Raw genomic sequence first — 19894 nt, forward strand, 5'->3', positions numbered from 1 at the left:
TTCTTTGGTGTCAACAAAGTTAGCCTCATAACAGCAAGCAGTAAAATAAAATATTTCAAGGTTTAAAACTTTTCCAGGCACTAAAAAGAACCAATTTCTGGTCAATCACACAAACATCCTTCATTTAATTGAGGTACAGAAAAACAAACAAAAGACAAAAGGGGAGAAGTTGCTGTGTTTGATAAGCATTTGAAAAGATGACATAAAGAGAAGCTATATGAACAAAGCAGAATGCATCTGGAGCCCTCCTTTCCAAGAAGGAAAGGTAAAATTAACTCATAAATTCTGGTGCATACAATTACCACTCTAAAACCCCAGTCCTTGTGTTGGAAGCAAAGTAGCAGTTTTTTATCCCTTTATTTGATATTTTCCTTCTTCTCACCAGATGAGGCTGATGTGGGTTACACACAAAATTACCCTACTTGCCAGCCCAAATAATTACAGAATGATTTGGGACCTAATTACAGAATGATTTGGTCTAACCACTCTGCATGGGCAGAGACATTTCCCACTTGGCCAGGTTGCTCAAGGCCCCATCCAACCTGACCTTGAACACTTCCAGGGATGAAGCATCCACAACTTTCCTGGCAACCTGTGCCAGTGTCTCATCACCCTCACAGTAAAGTATTTCTTCCTAGTTTCTAACATAAATCTGCCCTCCTCTTGTTTAAATCCTTGTCCCTTGTCCTGTCACTACACAACCTTGTAAGAAGTCCCTCCCCAGCTTTCTTTTAGGCACCCTTCAGGTACTGGAAGGCTGGAGATATCCAAGGAGCCTCCTGTTCTCCAGGCTGAACAACTCCTCAGCTTTTCTTCATAGAAAAGGTTCTTCAGCCCTCTGACCATCTTTGTAGCCCTCCTCTGGACTCATTCCAACAGTTCTTGTCCTAGGGACAAGACACAGGGAACTGGACACAGTACACAGGGGGGAGAATCTCTCTCCTCGACCAGCGGGCCACTTTTCTATGCAGCCCAGGATACAGTTGACTTTCTGGACAGCAAGCACACACTGACAGCTTATGTATTCACATTCTTTAAAAATCTACTACTCAAATGAGCAGGAAAAAAAAAAAACAACAAACCCCTAAAAATCCAAAACGCAATTCCTGGTTATTCTGACATCCTAAGTTATCGTTTTCAGTGCTTAGATTTATAGTCATTTATTCCTTCATATCCTTTGAAACACAGCCTACTTAGCTCTAGTTGATTCAGGAGAGCCTGAATCATCTTCCCTCCCCAAATTTTGGAAGAACTCAACTTTATTTCACTGTCACATTTGGGAAAAAGGCAGGAATAATTTTCTTCTTCAGAAAACAAGAAAAAAGGTGTAAATGCTGCATTATTGCCACCTGAAATAATCGGGTATTAGCTGAATTTCAATTGCAACAATTAAACAGTTAACAGCTAGATAAGCTCACTGATAATACCTACTTGTTTTTGTTTGTTCTACAATACAATCAGTTGGTTCACATTAGTAACAGATGTTACTTTATTAAATACACAGCAAAGAGAAAAGCAATCCATACCACAGCTGTGTTGTACAGCTGATCTGTTTTGCAGCTGACAGAATTCTCAAAACACTGGAAACAGTACTTACAGAGCAGCAAGAGGAGTAACTGAGAAGTCAGTGAGAGTACCAGCTTTGCAAACATATCAAAATGTTGACTTACATTACCATAAATATGGACAATTGTTCTTATTTGTGAAGGACAAGCTCTCGATTAAACACCATTACTTAATATACAACAAAAATTTTCAGTCTTCAAAGGAGATGTATTGAAATTACCAGATGCAGAGAGTAAGGAGATTTCCTCCTTGGATCAATAAAATTAGGCAGAAAAGTTCTTTAAAACAGCATCAAGCAGCAAGTGACAACTGCTTTGTAAATATTTCTGATACTGTCTTGAATGTGAAACTGCTGCACTACTTAAAACTTTTAAATCCTTTGACAGTACTTGAATTCAGTTGCCTATAAATGCATACTGGTGAGAGGTGCATTAGAGAGCTAAACCCAAAAGATTTTGTTGCTCTCCCGTAGAATCCCATAGAATTCATGGCTCACTGCTTCAGAAAAGTATGTGGGAAAATCCTTTAACTCTAACACTTTTATTTCTTGAACTCAAATAATGTTCTTGAGTGGCATCTTGTTAATATCACTCACACATTCTCAAAATTCCAGAAAGTTTTTTCTCTGATCACATTCAGTAGAGTGACAAAGTAACCCCAAAGCAAGTGTTTTACATTTTTTGAGACCCTAACTTCCAGACATTTCATTTTCACTTCTTTGTGAAGAAGGAGGAAGAGGAGGTTTAATTTCAAGTTGTTTCAGTTCTTATAAGATCACTTTCACCATCTTTGAAGTATCTGTCCCATTAAATAAACTAAAAAAAAATTCAAAGCAGGAAAAGTCAAACAGAGATCTAGACCAAAATGGTCTTTAGATACGTAACATTTCAGGGGTTGTTTTGTACTTCTGGTAGATATATCTTAAGGAAGAGGTGATGATGCCCAAATGTCACAGAACAGTGCACTAATTGATACTCAAATACTTGACCTTCCAATATTTAGGGTCTTAAAATACACTTGTTAAAAAACTAAGTACTTTCAATAGAATCAAGATCTTTTACTTAAACTTTTACAAAAAAAACAACTGTTGTGTTTGAAGTTAGAAAATATTCATCTATGGCGGGGCCTTGGGATCAGCATACAGCTACCTGGCAGCTACACAAAGTTTGAGATACAGTGGTAATGATATCATTAAGTAGATCACATCTTTAAAATAATAAATAGCCCGTCCCTCTCTCTTCCAACCCTCCTGCCCCTGTTCTTACAGTTCCTCACACTGAACAGCTTTCGCTCTTTTTTGCTGTGTCCAGAGGTGTCTCTCCAGCTTGGTTTACTACAAATGAACAATATAAAAAAGAGAGTGATTCTCTGAGATGTCTAAATAAATCCATTCCTTAAGTTTGGTTTTGTTTTAGCAGAGTAATTTCTAAAAGTGATCAAAAATGTCCTATTTACGCTATAGCAGCTGCAGCTCTTTAGATTCCACTCTAAGTGCTCATGCACTTCATGTGATCATCAGGTTCTTTCTGAACAGCAGCATCAACTGGGACAGTTCCCAAATCCCTCCTAACCATCCTAGCAGAGAATATACAGAAATTTAGTCTTTCAATCTCCACGCAGCTCCTTTGCAGTAGATTTCTTACATGAATAAGCAGGATAAACAAGCTGTCAGGGTGAGACAGTTTAAAAAAAGGAAAAAAATTCTATGATTTAAAAAATGAAAAACAAAGGTTGATCAAAGTTCTACTTTGCTTAACATGTAGTGGTTTGAAGCCCAAATCTGGAAACAAAAGTCCTATTTTGACAAATTGAACAAGAATGATTTTAAACCTTTCTGGCTGATTTTGTCTTCTTGAGGCTATGGTATGTTAGGTTTAAAAATAATGCCAGACCAGAAAGCAAGTGCTTTCTCAAGATCTCAAGCTATCTCTATCTATCTCAAGAGCTGATAGAATGCAATGTTTTATAGGACATGCCTGGATGAGACTTAGCTCCTGAGAGCCTGAGAATGCTGAGTTCATGGAATACCTCTAACTCTGACAGCAAGACAGGGAAAGGAAAGCACTTGGGATAATCTCTCATTTACTAAGTGGGAAGAAGAAATTGTATTTTTAATAAAATTTTGGTAATCATGATGAAAATGGGACTGATTTAGGTAGAGAGGTGTTATATGTCTCTCACACCACACAAATGCAAACAAAAAGAAGAAAGGCAGCTGAGAAAGCTAATCCCTTCCTAATCAGCTTACCATGGTGACTGGGAGCTGCTGGGGTGAGGCTGCAGCACCAACATGAATATTAAAAAAAAAAATCAAACCAACCAACTGTTGTGCACACAAAGCCCACATCATCTAGAGTGGAATTAAGTTCATTTAACAAGGTGAGACATAAATAAAAAGTGTTAGAAAGAGCTTTTAAGGAAATCTTAATTTCCTAGTTTTAAATAATGAACCTTACCTACATCAATAGTTGGCTTCCCCCTCAAAAAGTAATTTCAAACACTCAGGCTTATTATACATACTGCAGTAGTGTAGACCGGTATTACCCAATGCTTGTTTTGCTTATCCAGGTTTCCACTGAACATAAAAAACAATTCAAGAAAAGTTATAGTATGCTGTGAAATGCATTCACTTCACATCAAATTCCCAAGAATAATAAATGCATAAATACTTCCCTGGACAAATACCAAAATAGAGGAGGAAAATATATTTTGAAATTAAATATCACTTTCAAGACTTCCAACAACACTAGAAATTCCTGAGCTGTGGCTGAAAAGGACTGAGCATTTACAGATGTTTTTTAATAAAAAAGAAAAGTGAAATTCAAAGATTCAAAGCCTAATCCTTTGCAAAGTCATAAACAGTTGTTTTCTACCTGCTACTTCACTGAATTTCTTTTTCAAACATGCCAAACTAGCCCCAATAAAAGTATCTGAAAAATTTTTTTGATACAGTTAGAACAGGTTCATAAGTCTCATGCATTGAAAGAACTATAAAGAGAATTGCTGCAAGGATGTTACAAAAGAGTAAATAGAAAGAATGTAAGGATACAAACTGAGTTAGGGAAAGAAGCTTTGTGAAGGGGTTCACTGGGCTCTTCAGAACTTCTTCAGTTTTGAATTTCTAAAGAAAACATTTCTCAAAAAAGTTAACATAAAGGGATTGATATCATGCATCTATAAAAATGTAACAAAAAGGCTTAGAATACAACAGTTCTTCCACTCAAGCAGTACCCACATTGAACAGACACATGTAAAACATGATAGCTGTCTGAAGAAAATATGAAGTTTTATAACTAAAAATAATTTAAAATTATTCAAAGTATCAAGTCCTTTAACAATGCCCAGTACAATGACATTTTCCAAATTACGATCTCAAACAGCTTGGTGAATACTAGCAAGCTTATTTTTTATTTTATTTTTAATTTTAGTAACAATCCTAGGATAGTCAGCACTCCATTTAACATGAGGAAGCAATGGCAGAAGAGAGTTTAAGTGAAGTCTACACAGCAAGTCACATAGCCCAAGAGATGGTGTCATAAATACAGATTCCAAGTCTGTGCTGTTATCCAGAAGACCAAAACTTGGTACGCATTTCATATAGGAGAACCACTACACAAACTATTAGAGAGGGAGAAGGAAAAACTATTGACTGACTGAAGGGATGCCTGCTATGCTGAGGGAAAAACAAAAAATCAAAAAACATCCTCAAAGCCTTCCCCCTGCCAGCTCAAACAACTGTGATGAGTCTTCTGTTTCTTCCCAGTCCTACTCTTGTCATCATTCTGAAAAAACAACCATCTGACACAGCAAACAACTGCTCCTTCTTTCACATAATAGCTTACTATAGAAGTAGACTGGACCTTGATCTCATTTAATCGTTTTCTATGTATATAATATTATCTATATATATGATAGTGTTGCAACACTACACCATTTGAATTATGAAAATGTCTTGAGATCACTGAGATCATAAGAGAACGTCTTGAAAGCAAACAGCTCAGCCAATAAACTTTTGCTGAAAATTACTAGTTCAAAAGATTATGCTCTTCATACCTTCAAGACAGTTTATTAAGTATTAGAATGCCTTTTTCAAAGTCAATCGAGCTTCTTTTAAATAATCTTTTGAAAAAGATCCTGTTTCTACCCCCATCATTTCTCTTTGTTTTTTGGAACATTTACTTGCTATCTCTCCCTTACCTGACCATTTGCATTGTTTCATACTGTCATGTCTTCCCAGCCAATGTTCTTTATTGCTCTGTTTTTCCTTTCATCCTATCTTTATATAGCTGCTTTCCATGTTTTAAATTTAAACTTTTTTCCCCACTATGTACTCATTAGGATCACAAAGGTCACCTAAAGGTATTAAATTACACTCTTTTGAAATATATCTAAGGAGAACAATTTTAAGTGACACTTGTCAAAGCACTGGAAGCCTAGCTTTGAACATCTACATTTTTCATGCATAATTTAATGAAAAATTAACAATCCATACCAGTTTTGTACAAGGAAGTCAACCAGATGGAGAGAGGTTTGGTCAGCAGTCCGGACTGCTAAATGAAGAGCTGTTTCACCTGGCTCCTAAATATATGCAAATAGAAGTTAATTTTTGTGTGTCTTATTTCTGCAAGGCTCTGAATATAAGACCAACATATATATGTCAATCACTTTTACAAGTCTTGCAATAGAAAAATATTAAGAAGTTATGATGAAAACAGTTACTGCCTCTCCAGTCTCAAAAAGAAAATGGCATCACATTTTGAGATCACAGATTTCTGAAAATCAGTCTTCCCTTTTTCTCAGATGGATTTAATAATCATAAGGAGCCTTGAGCCATTTTGTCTACTAGTAACTAAAAGGTGAGTTGGCAGTACTTACTGCTTTATGACACCTTGGTGAGCACCAGGCATTGCCACAATATTATTTCCCACAAAACCAGGGGGAAAAATCCACAAAAATAACAACTCTGCATACAGTGAAACTCTTACAGAATGGTGGAAGTTGAAAGGGACTTGTGAAGGTCACCCTGCCCAAGCATGGCTACCTAAGGCTGATTCCCCAGGACCATGTTGAGACAGCTTTTGAGATGGAGACTCCACAACCTATGCCAGTTGCATAGTGTGTGACCCTCACAATAAAAAAAAAGTAAAAATGTTTTCTGATGTCCAGAAGGAACCTTCTGTTTTTCAGTCTGTGCCCATTGCCTTTGGTCCTGTCACTAGGCACCACTGAAAAGAGCCTGGCTCTGTCTTCTTTGCATTCTCCCTTCAGCTATTTAAATACATTGCTAAGGTCTCCCTGAACAGTCCCAGATCTCTCAGCCTTCCCTAAATTTGTAGCCCTTCATTACACTTTCTCTAGTACGTCCAAGCCACGCTCGTACTGCAGAGCCCAGAACTGGATCCAGTTCTCCAGCTGTGGTGTGATTACTGCTCAGCAGAGGAGAAGGATCACTTGCCTCGACCTGCTGGCAGTATTTCATCCCATGCAACCTGAGAAGCCATTGCTCCTCTTTGCCACAAAGCACACTGCTGTTAATTTGTGTTAACTTGGGGTCCACCAAGATACCCAGGTCTTTTCCTGCAAAGCTGGGAGGTTCCCAGAATATATTGGGATGTGTGGGGTTGTTTCTCCACAGAGACGGGGTTTCTCCTTGTTGAACTTCAAGTGAATCATACTTTATTTTTTATAAATATAGCATATGCATTAATACATTTAAATTAAAAGATCAATGCTGTTTAATTTGGTTTAAAATTGTATGAGAAAATCTAAGACCAGATTTTACAGAATTTACAGTGCTGCTATAAATGCCCTAAAACTGCAGTCTACATACATTTCAGCTGGTCTTCCTACCATTCTAGGTATTACTGACTGTAACAGCTGAGAATTACTAAGAAGCTAATTCTGTGGTAACTGCTATGGATGTAGTTAAATACCCTGTAGTTAAAGAATTTGTAATGTGTTTCCATGATAAGCACTCTGTGATATCTCATGTGCTAAGTCTGTATTGAGTTTATTCCCTCCACTAGACACAGACAAACCCTCTGTCCTTTGCCAAGGTAGCTATTTTCACAGAACTGGTTGAAAACATCATCCGAGATGTCTCCAAGTTTGGTTTAAAGGTAATGGGAGAAAACATTGCCAACCAAGTGGTTATGCAGCATCAGTTAGCTATAGAAACAGTTTATGTTGCTCTTGAACAACATTTCTACATGGATTCAAGTAGAACCTGTACTTATTTTTCAAAAAAACTGCTACTGACTTCAGAAGGAAAATGAAGTATTCAAAACGTTATTAAAAAAAGAAAAATCTCTCTTCCTGGTTAAAATACATTGTACTTCTGTAAATGCCTCATCAGAAGGTGTGAAGGTATAGGATTTACTCTTTCCTCATGTAAACAGAGACCCATATACAGTCAATATTACGTTCCTTGAGCAACTACTTTAAAATCAGACAGGATACTGTCCATGATATCAGGTGACTCTGGGTTGTCAAGTCAAGCCCAGAATCTTTGAACCTTTTCCTAAAATAAACATACAGCAGAACTGCTGCTTTTCAACACAAGAGTTGCACTCGGAGCAGTGTAGGACATTACTACAGCATCTTATGTTACTTTAGACTGGTTGATGACAACAGTCTTCTCTCCCCACAAGGATGCTAGATTAAGAAAAGGAAGTAAAAAACCAGAATTTTCATATTATTTATCTTTTTTTTAACATTTAAGGTAGCAGCCCCAGGCCCTGGACATTTTAAAAATACACATTGTTTAAAATACTCTGCTTTGTTTACCTGATAAGCTTACCTGTCCAGGCTCTATCAGTGGCTCCATTAGCTCTACCCCCTCTGCATAGACTTGAATTAGTGCAAGTAAATCCCTGGATTTGACAGCCTCAAGTAATTCATTCAGTTTAGCTGCTGCAGATGAACAAGTCTTCCTAGAGAACTTATGATCTACATATTTAGCAGTGATAAATTCTTTACGTGCAGTCCTGTGGGGTGTGAAAATAGAGCTCGGTTTAGAAATTTTTAGAAAAATAGGTCAATTATTTTAAATTTAAATCACCTTGTCTAACTCAGGGTCTGAGAAGGGAAGAAGAAAACTATTAGATAAAGACTGTGTTAGTTATTATTGCATTTCTTTCTTGAAAAGAAGTCCAAACTAAGGTACATATTCAATTTTATCCTGCCTTCTTGTTACATACAAAAATTACTCTGAATCTGAGGACTAAGACCAAAGAAAAAAACAAAGCCTGAAGCATGCTCTCTCATGGAAACATGCCTACTTGTTAAAAACAAGGTAAGTATGAAAAACATATTGAAAAGGACAAAAGAAAAAATACTAAGTCAGCTAGAAAACAGGTTAAATGGTATTCTGTGGTGAAATCACATCTGTTACACTTTCTATGCAATAACTCCCACACCAGGGAAAGGATGAAAAGTTCATCACCAACATGCACCTAGAGCTAGTGTCATTTAGTCCAACTTTATCACTTGAAGTATAACACAAAACTTAATCTCCACTCTTGAATGTTTTTATTATAAATTCTGAAACCCAAACTTAAAATTTTCTACACTGCTAAAATGTAGATAAATATAGGTAAAATGTAACTACATGACAAGCCACTGAACTTCACAGTTGGAGTAAAAAGCTTCTGGTTTTTGCCATGGTTACTGTTTAGGACATTTTATATTACATGCACATTCCACAGTAAACTTAACTGTAAAGAAGTTAGAGATTCAAAACTTACATATCACTTGATGGATTTGGTTTAGGTGAAGGACTAGGTAAATTCCCTTCCATAATATCATTAAAACTAGTATTTCCTACATTCTTGGCCAGCTGCAATAAGAAAAAAAATGTATGAGGATGGGTTTTTTTGGGTTCAACAGCATCCTAAAGCCTGAAGTAGTAAATGTACTTTCTAATTATTAATAAAAGATGGAACTCACAGAATTGCAAAATTAAATCACAATTAATACATTGAAATGTAAACTAAAAACTATTTCCAAGTGTGAATCCTATCAATCCAGAACTTGTAAAACCAGACTTCAGAGTCACAGCTAATTATTTGGACTTCAAGACAATTTGCCTCCAATATAAAAAGAGAAGGAGAAACAAGCAGCATAGACATTGAAACTGTGCTAGTACACTGATCAAGAAGTTACTTTTGGAAAAAAGCTCAGAGCTGCTGGAAAGTGACAAATACTAAAAATTCATTTAAATAAGTAGTAACTTTGAAACAAGATTTCAAAGAGAATATTGAAATACTTACACAAATCCAAAATTGTTTTCTATCATCTCTCAATTTTTCCATGTAAATTGGTTTAACAGGTGTCTTTTTACAGGGCAAACAGAGTTGGGGCAATAAAACTGCTCTAACTGTGCAACTGAGTGATTTTTTGTTTGTTTGTTTCTATTTTTAATTCCTCCTTTTTTTTTTTTAGTAGTCTCACTTAAAAAATCGTTCCATAACTTTAAAGTTATACATTTCCTGCCATCACACTAAAAGATTCTTCCAATACTGGAATATTGGAAGAATATTTTTGTCAAAATTAGCAATTATCACTTGTGATTAAAAAAAAAAAAAGAAAGCTGATTTAACTTGATGTCAGATTTTAGACTGTCCTGATTGAGGGTCAAGATCAGGTAACAGGCAACATTCTGAAGGCACTGATCACAACAGATTCTGCAAAACCTCAGGAAATTAACATAATGGCCAAAAGCATTTATAACACACAATAGCAAAAAAACCTCCCATGATACATACAAAGCTATGAAGAATATATTCTGCAAACCCCATGCCTGGAAAAAAATTATCTGTAAAGTAGACATATGAATGCTTCCTATATACAGATTAATGTTTGGCTAAAAAAAAATATAATAATATAATATAATATAATATAATATAATAAACTAAGAAACTTACCAAGAGTTCAGACGTTCCTAATTTGTCTAATTCCAAAGACTGGATTCGAGAAATATGGACACCCATTTCCCTATGTATTCCAGAACACTCAATGCAGGTTAAAATGCCCAAATTAGTTGACAGCCATGTTGGATCTGTAGAATTGAAAACCAAAGCATTCAATCAAATTCCAGGAAAAGCTGTTTAATGGTGGTAAGAAAGCCCAATGTATTCTGAAATGAGCTGTCATTTAATGTTTAACAAAGGAAAATATATTAAGAATATTCCATTTTCTCCAAAGAGCAGTACAAATTCCACCTCAAATTAGTACCAGTGAAATAAAGTTTTTAAGATTTAGGGACAGTAACAAATGCACTGAATTTAGACTTATAAAACCATGCTGAATAACCATATTTGAATACATTTAGGATTTGTTTCTTGCAGAAAGAAGTTAAGTTTTTTGCTTCCTGTTTTTAAAAGGGATGAGTGTCCTAAATTCCACTGTTGGCAACCTCTGAATTTTTAATCTTCTCACATTTTAAATAATCTTTCTTCATAAAACACTAACCATAGTATTTTCCAATATATGAAACAGTGATATGTTGCAGAAAATTTAAGGAACACTTACTGTTCCAGAGGAAAAAAAAAAAAAAAAAAAAAAGCTGTCATGGAGGAAATTTGCATTCACTATTCAAGTAGATTTTACACTATAAATGCTACATAAGAAGCAAGACCAGTTTTTAAGGAAAAGAAAAAAACTCCAGACATATTTTGTATACATACATGTCTTCGAATTAATCTCTTCCTTAATCTTAAATAGTAACTGATAAAGCATTAAACAAGAGTTTTAAAGCAGTAAGCTCGGGTGCAGGAATGAAGCTTAAAACTTCACTATAAATTAAAAGATAAATGCAAAAATGTATTCCAAAGTTTCTGCAGCTTTACATGATGAGAACTGAATGGACAATACCAGAATTTGACATGATTACATTCCACTTTCTATTTTTATCTAAGTATTTTTCACTTGGATCAGTTCTGAGTCTGTGAGCATCTTCAAGATGCATACTATCAACTCAGTTCCAAATGAGTATCACCTTCTTGAAGTTACTTTAGATGTGAAAGCTGCAAGAGCTGCCAACTACCACATCGAGTCAGTAATTCTATGACAAAGGGACTCTTCTCAAGCTGTAAGTGACATACAACTGACCCGTAACTCTGTTCTTCTGAAGAAATAATCTGATAGGATTTCAACTCCAGGTCTCACGTTTTGCACAAGATTACTTATTCTGCCTCTGAGTATTTTTAATACTGCAATTTCAGTAGCCTGGTGTCAAGATACAACCTCAGAGTAAGATCCTGGCCAGGTCAATTTTTCTACAATCATTGTCTAAGCATTACTCACTTCTACTTAGTAGCATGCACAGGATCAGTGATGCCAAGCAACTTCCATTCAAGTGCAACAAGCATCTAGAGACAGTGCAACAAGAACAGTTCAAACTCCAGAGGGGCTTGAACTGCTGGAAGTAAGCACAGACAACACACAAAAATATTTTAGTGAATTAAACGGAACTAATGTATGAAAGTCACATTTGTTCTTTTAAAAACAGGTTGAAGACCGATCAACACATCACTTAGAAAATTAGTTTGCACTCTACAAACACTTCTTTAAAGAAATTACTTTGCTCCTAACAAGAAGTTGATGACATTAACAAATTGAGATACCTGGTGAGCCACAATCACAACAGACTTCATTTCCCGGTAATCTCTGTATGTCATCAATAATGGCTTTTGTCAGATCCTCTAAACTGTTTTCCCCTGTGCTCTGCTCTCCACGGAATGCCATATTTAATGCTTCTTCTTTGCTGTTAGTCAATACTGATATCCATCTAGCACAAGATAAAGACCTTAATGAAGATCTGCATTTGCAAATACAAAGTTAATGTATAAACCATTGAAAGCTCACCAAGAACAAAATATTTATGGGAATACAGGGAAGGACTGCACAGTGGGAGAGACTGAGTGGGGGAAATACGAGAGACAGAAAAGAAATAACTGAGCAAAGGTAAGTAAGAATAAGAAAAGACAAGAAGTCTTAATTCTCATGTCCCCTTGGTGAACTATTTTAAAATCAAAGCATTTCTCAGGTTCCTCAAATAAACAGAAGCTGTGGAAGAGAAAGGGCACAATTAAGCTCCTGCAAATTAAACTGCTTGAAAAGAAGGATTGAAAAATCTTCCTGAAATCCACTGCTTTCTCCAGTGTGCATTGCTCTTCATTGAGGAGACAGCAAGCAGATTTTTTAATGTGTTGATGTCTCTTTGCCTTTCAAAATGCAGGGCTCAGTGCACTAATCAGACTCAGACTGTAATGGCCAAATTAATGAAAACTGCCATGGTAACAAATGGGGTAAGGAAGAGAAAATGACAGGAGAGTAACAATATTGACAGACAACATAAAATTTTAGGAGCAACTGTTGACTGCAACAAATCAAGAGTCTTAAATGATATTTCAGGCTCTAGTCCCCTGCGCCCCACCAACTCTGCAAGTTTTTGTTTACAAAATAATGTTTTAATTAAAAATATTAAAAAAAAACTCTCAGTGGCTTTTGAGGTACAAGAAGGAAAGGTAGAAGCAAAAAAGGGGAAATCAGTTCTATTAAGGACAAGATGCCGAGTTTAGAAAAAAAACAAAGTGAAAAAACACCTCCCAGATATAGTGATTTTAGATGTTTTTAAATGTAATGTAAATACACACTTTTTTACACGGAAATATTTTGAAATGGTAGTGGCCTCAATTAATTTCCTGTTTAAAATATCAAAATTATCTGCAACCAGTCTTCTGAAAAGTGCCAAAATGGCTATGGTCACCTAAACAAAGTAACAGAACTTCAAATTGAAATTCCTAATTTCTCCCTGAAATAATGCAAAGAAAGTTTAAGGTTTCAGAAGGAAAATCATGTGTATCATCTTGCAATATAGATTCAAAGCCTGAACTGATATGTGGGCATATTTTTTGCTTCATACATATACTTTTGTTTTTTTAGTTTTTATGGGCAGGGAATAATCTGAGAACTTATACTTAAAATAAAATGCTTTAAAAATAGAAAGAGCAACATAAAATAAAATAGAAATTGAAAGATTTGAAAACTAATTTCTTCCATAATTTATATGCTGAAAGCAGATTTACATTAATGTAGCTCCCCCTAGCTACATGACATAAGAACCCACACTAGATGGCACACTTATGCAAGTTTTCTGATGAAATAAGATTAAAAAGATAAGAGGTGGCAGTGTCTTGTTTCTGATACAGTAATGTTGTGTTAAACACAGAGTAAAATAATCATTAAACTCAGATGGACAGCATTTATTCTGACATTTTTTGACAACTTCTTTCAGGGTTAAAATTTGATTAGTTTGTTAAAAATGCAGAATTTGAATAAAACTCAATTACGCAGTAACAGTTGAAGAATTATTAGATGCTATTAAAATAAACATGATGTAACTGAGCCTGCTGTTAGTTTGATACTACACATTTCCATATTGAGACTGTTTAAGCCATAAGAGCAGTAACTTATTTTGGTTGGGTTTCCTCAGCTAGAGGAATCCACTGCCCAAGGCTGCAGATCATTGGTGTTATCTGTGAGAGAGCAGAACAAGAACCATCACAGTGTGTGTTGTAGCAGACACATTCTTAATGAGTAATGTTATTTATACAAGAAGCCAGACCCTTCCTGGCAGGCTGCACACTCAAACAAGTGCAATCAGTAAATATGGTAAAGTTAATTAAAAGTCAACAATTTATAAAAGCTGTCCTGTGATTGTTGTCCTTCCCCTTTTTTCTAAAGGCTAGCCTGTTATTTTTTTATTTTCTTTATTTTAAAAATATATTTGTTTTATTTCATCAGCATCAAGCTTACATTCAAAAAACTTCTGGTAATACTTTGTACTCATCTTTCAGATACTTTAAAAATTACTCAAGTCCCACAGAATTTTTTGTCTTCTACTGAGTACATTGAGACAGGTTGTTCAACTTTCCACTTCTTGGTCTTCTTAGCATCTATTAGTTTGTCTGCATGCATTCCAACACTTGGATGCAACTAATGTCTCCTTAGCCAAGTAAAACTTTTTAAACTTGCAGCAAGATAAAAATATGCAGGTACAAGTCATCTTCTCAGCCACTGGACCTTACAGTGATAAATCAGGCTTTAGTGGCTATCACATGGGAACTGGAGTTCTAATGGGAAGCAAAACAAGCCTGGAATTACAAAGCAGTCCAACAGGCAGCCAGCTAAAGTTATTGACCTGCTCATCCAAAGAATTAAGTTACTAATGTATTCTCCCCCTGCCCTGCTCATGCATTAAGACAAAAAAATAAACTTCATCTTTTCAACCAAGAATTACAGTAAAAACTAATTTATGGCAGAGATATAAAAATTTCTGACTCATCAAATGCACTACTGATCAGCAATAAAAGTACTTTCTTCACTAAGAAACTCACTGGAATAATTAAGTTCCAGAAGGAATGCAGTAAGCATGACTAGCAAGTCAGTTTTGCATTCTAAGAGGCAACATAAAGCTGTGGAAAACTCTGGAAGGAAATAGCTGCATGACAAAGGACTCTTCAGCCTTCCCTTTTCATTCATGCCCTCCAAGATTGAACTGTCAATGCCACTGCCTCACAAACCTATCAGACAACTGAAATACCACACAAACATTCCCTGTAGCTTTAAAATACATATGGAACAACACAGCATTGAATTAGAACAGGGACATGTAACAAAACAGCTCAAGTCCTGAAGAACGAGGCAGCCTGGAAGGGGCTCAGGCTTACAACACATGTTAGATGACACACAGAGCAATATTCTGGAGAGAGAAAAAAAAAGGTGGTATGTGGTTCTCAGGAAAAGAAGTAGTTCTGATGTAGCAGGAAGAAAGATTGTTTCAAAGGAAATAATCTGGCTGAAAAATTGGCATTAATAAGGCAAGTTACTAGATTCTGAAATATACAAATCTCAGAGATCTGCTTTGGTGTTTATTTCTAGACCTACAGAGGAAAAGATGCATTACCTGCAAATATTTTCTGTGTGTCATTTGGAAATCTTTTACCTATTTATTACTTTTAACTTAAAGGAAAAGGCAGGATCAGGAAGAAAAGAAGTAACTGCAAAAGAGGGTTGACACAGAAGATTTAAGAAGAATTTTAAAATATTACATTTGAAACATAATAACCTGATCTACTGTATCATGCCAAGCAACTGCTGGCGGGGAGCACAATGATAACAGAGTTTGGCTTTTTTGTTGGTTGGGTTGAGTTTTTGCTTTGTTTTGTTTTTAATGTTGTGAGGCTTTTAAAGAGCCCTATAGTGTGACACAATGTAGTTTTCATTTACAGATTCACAGCAGTAGACAAAACAGACAGACACTGCACTGAGAATACAATTTCCACTATCATATGTGATTTTATAGACCTCTATTGGCAAAATAAACTTAAAGAAATGTAAACATTCTTACGCTACGTATTCCTGTTCATCTTCTGCTTGAAAGTGGTATGTTCTGTTATCTGAAATAAAGAAATACATACTTTTACTTGGTACCTACGTATTTGTTACTAAAACCTATTTGGCATTTAAGAGCAATTGCTCTTAATCAGTAACATTAATACTTAACTCATGGAAACTCATGGAAAAGATTTTTAAAAAAAGCAGAGAAAGATAAAAGTAAATTTTGATTTACACCAAATATATGTATTTCAAAAAGTCTAATGTTTAGAAATACTAAAGGAAAATGAACTTATTAAACAAATTTTGCTCTTCTCACACCAAATGTGAAACATCATCAGCAGAAAAGGACAAAATTAATTTGATCCTATTATATACCATTGCTTTTGTCTGGGTTAAGAAACACATACTCTTTACAAACCAAAGAATGAGATAAGAACTGGGTATTATGCCCCCTATTTAAAGGTGTCATAGACTGTCCTTGTAAACACAGTGTTGGAACTGTGTTGTTACTATATATGTAAAGACTAAAAACACTAAGTTGACTCACTGACCTCAAAAGGGTTTTAAAATTTCAAACACCTGCTATACAAGACCAAAATGAGGAGAAGGGAAATTAGAGGAGCTTTAATGCTGAGGCAAGTCCCTACCCCAGTGCCTCAAACAGCACTCAAAAAACAGAACAGACAACAAAGAAAAACAAGATGAGGCCAGAGGTCTTTCCTTTTACTGCAGTAAAAACTATCACATAATAATGATTTTAGAAATCCCACATAATACAAGATGGCACTAAAGTTGCTACATACGTGATATCAGATCAAAAGACTTCTTATCTTCAGCATTTGGCTTCACCTGGCAGGTCAATAAATTCAATTTAGCTGGTTGCCTGTTGGACTAAAAAGAAAATTTATTTTATTTTAAAAATGTCTTGATTTAGGATTATTTTTGCTTTCATCTTGAAGGTCCTTCCCAACCATGATGGATGTATGGTTCTATAATGTTACTACTTTCTCACGATTTACAATTCCCATGATGAGTGTCTGAGGGAACTGGGGTTGCTTAACCATGAAAAAAAAGAAGGCTGAGGGGAGACCATATCACTCTCTACAACAACCTGACAGAAAGTTGTAGTGTGGTGGGAATTGGTCTCTTCTCCCAAATAACAAGTGCTAGACCAAGAGGAAATGGCCTCAAGTTGTGACAGGGGATGTTCAGATAATATATTAGAAGAAACTTCTTCACTGAAAGGGTAATTAAACACGTGAACAGACTGCCCAGGGGAGTGGTTGAATGACTATCCCTGTGTTTAACAGACATGTAGAGGTGGTGCTTAAGAACACAGTTTAAGTACTGTATTTGACAGAGTTACATGAATGTTTGATAGAGATAGGTCACGCCTGGACTCTATGATCTTAATCAGATATATGCCTGACTCACAGAACTCACTGTGATCAAATGTTTCATACTATTAGTTGAAAACAGTCAAAATATTAACACATTCACTCTATGTTAATGTGTTAACATGTCAGACTTACATAACATCTAACATCAATTTGACACTTCAAAGTTTCCAAATCATGTGCTTCACAGATAGACCTTGACAACCCTTTCAGAAAAAAAACAGCTGGAGCATTCATTAAAAAGCCTGTTCCATATATTTGCCATTTTCTTATTAAAGTATTGATAAATACACTTAAGTATTAAATCAGCTATCATAAGCTATAGAAGTGGGGTAAAATAGAAGAAAAATTTAGAAGGCTACATAAAGCCCACAGGAATTTAAAAAATTGTTTTGAACCAGCGTCTATTCTCATTTTCTCATTCTGATTAGTTGAATGATTTTAAATCTTTTATGAAATTAATGTGTAAGTATTCAAATGTTTTAAATAATTAATATCCTGTGTAAGAATATACCATCTGTAATACATAACACATCTATGCATGAGCTAATTGCTGAACTTCTAGTACAGTCAAAAGACAAAATTAAGTTTAAACAAAACATCTGACCAGATCTATCCAGAGTCCTTTTAATTACATTGAACGGCTCTCCAGTGGCTAAAAAGAAGTCTATAGTATCTTGCTCTGATGCAGACAGCTACACTATTGACACTTCATTTTATTCAGAAGAATCACATGTTTTATCTCAAAGGTTTAATAAGAACAGGTGTACTGCTCCATGTAACCCACTAGTTCCCACTAGTGGTCAGCAGCAGAAAACTGGGAAAAATTTTAACATAGCAAGTATAATGAGACTTCCATAAATCAGTCTCCAACTTCTGATAACCCACTTCAAAAGCCAGAAGCATGAGTGGCATATTTTTTGTAATAGCAGATTAAGACGAACAGATTCACTAGGAAAGGATAATGTGAATTTATTATTTTAGTAAAAAGTTATTTTTATAACTTACCGTTGCATGTGATATGGTAAGAATTCCATTTTTAACAGTGCACTTCCTTCTTTGCCATACCTTCCTTAACCTACATAAGCATGTCAAAAACAATTAAATCAGTAAGTAGATGTGATTTCTTAACACATTAAATCCATTAACTTTTTGAGAAAATTAGTACTGAGAAACAGATGCACTCAATTTTATCAAATGCCTCACCAAAAATAACCTGGAGATTTATTACAGGTCCTAATCAACTTTTAGAGACTTACAAAGGCAATATTTTTGTTTGCTTGCTTGTTAAGTACCTTTTTTTTTGTGATTGCTTGTCATGCTTTTTATATTTACTGTATTAAATTCAGGTCTGTGTTCAGTTTCAGAACTATAAAATTCTTGAGTACTTGTGACACATGCATTAGGAGAATGTGCCTTAAGCACCCACAGAAGAGAACAATAAAAATCAGTGCATGAACATAGTAATAGTTATTATCTAACTATGGACTCCAAGAACATACCCATCACTCTTCTTTAAAAGATAACCTTTCTTCTCACTGCCATATTCTTTATTCCCCTGAAGCTGATGCATACTATATCCTCCTTGCCTGCTCTGTGAATCCTAAAAAAAGGAAAACACCACCATTAATGTTTCCTGATGTGCATATTAAGTTTTCCTAACCTATAAGCCTATTTTTAAATTTCTCTTCTCTATCACAATTTCACAAATGAATAAAGATTAAAAAAGAGAGAAAACTCCTAATGCATGCTTTACATCCATAGGAGAGCTTGCTTTTACTTCACATGATCTTGAACTGCATATTCAAGATTCAATTACTTCCTTAGACATTAGAAGTATAGTGTGGATGAAAATATGCATCTCAAAATAGTAAATTCTTATAATATAGACATTTAATATTGCATAATCTTAAGTAAAGAGTAAAAAGCTATGACAAAATTTCAAAAAGAAAGCAACAGAATATAGCATGCATATATACAGAAATCTATATAGATGAACAATAATAAATGGTAAAAATATCTTCCTTTTTAATCCAATTAAAAATATGTGTATAATTCATGAGTTTTAGTGAATGAAGTAAACTGAAATAACTTTTGGCCTGATCTAGTGAAACAACTAAGTGAAATGGATTAACTTGTTACAAGCACATCAGAAAAAAAATCCCCAAAAGTTCATTAAAACATTGACTTACTCTCCTAGACTTCGATCACGAAAGGCAAAAGCAAGAGAAAAGAGAAAGCAAATAATTTAAAACAAGAATTATTATTTTATTTAAGAAACACGTTCCTTAAAAAAAATTTCATTGGCCCCATATCTAGTAAAACAAGTTTTCCACTTTCTAATGGCACTACTAGAAATAAGGCAAGAATTACTTTTTTAGGCACACTGGTGCTTTTGCTCATCAATTAATAAAACATTATAATAATCTGCTCGACCTTGCATTATGACATTGGTTTCAAAAAGCAATTAAGATGATTACAGGATCAAATTTTACTAAATGTGTCCCAGTCTTTACTATATTTAAATT

General features: G+C 35.0%; 1 protein-coding gene across 1 annotated transcript in view; it reads right to left on the reverse strand.

The window, feature by feature from the left end:
* ASAP1 (ArfGAP with SH3 domain, ankyrin repeat and PH domain 1) overlaps nucleotides 1–19894 on the reverse strand; it is a 141135-nt gene that overhangs the window by 25568 nt on the left and 95673 nt on the right. Inside the window, 13 exon segments of the mRNA XM_030445593.1 lie at nucleotides 2832–2899; nucleotides 4023–4050; nucleotides 4052–4117; nucleotides 4120–4141; nucleotides 6059–6144; nucleotides 8366–8552; nucleotides 9312–9403; nucleotides 10491–10624; nucleotides 12192–12355; nucleotides 15980–16028; nucleotides 16773–16860; nucleotides 18375–18444; nucleotides 18869–18969. Coding sequence (XP_030301453.1) covers nucleotides 2832–2899; nucleotides 4023–4050; nucleotides 4052–4117; nucleotides 4120–4141; nucleotides 6059–6144; nucleotides 8366–8552; nucleotides 9312–9403; nucleotides 10491–10624; nucleotides 12192–12355; nucleotides 15980–16028; nucleotides 16773–16860; nucleotides 18375–18444; nucleotides 18869–18969 — 1155 coding nt within the window.

This window comes from Calypte anna, chromosome 2 (genome assembly GCF_003957555.1).
Source record: "Calypte anna isolate BGI_N300 chromosome 2, bCalAnn1_v1.p, whole genome shotgun sequence".
Lineage (NCBI taxonomy): Eukaryota > Metazoa > Chordata > Aves > Apodiformes > Trochilidae > Calypte > Calypte anna.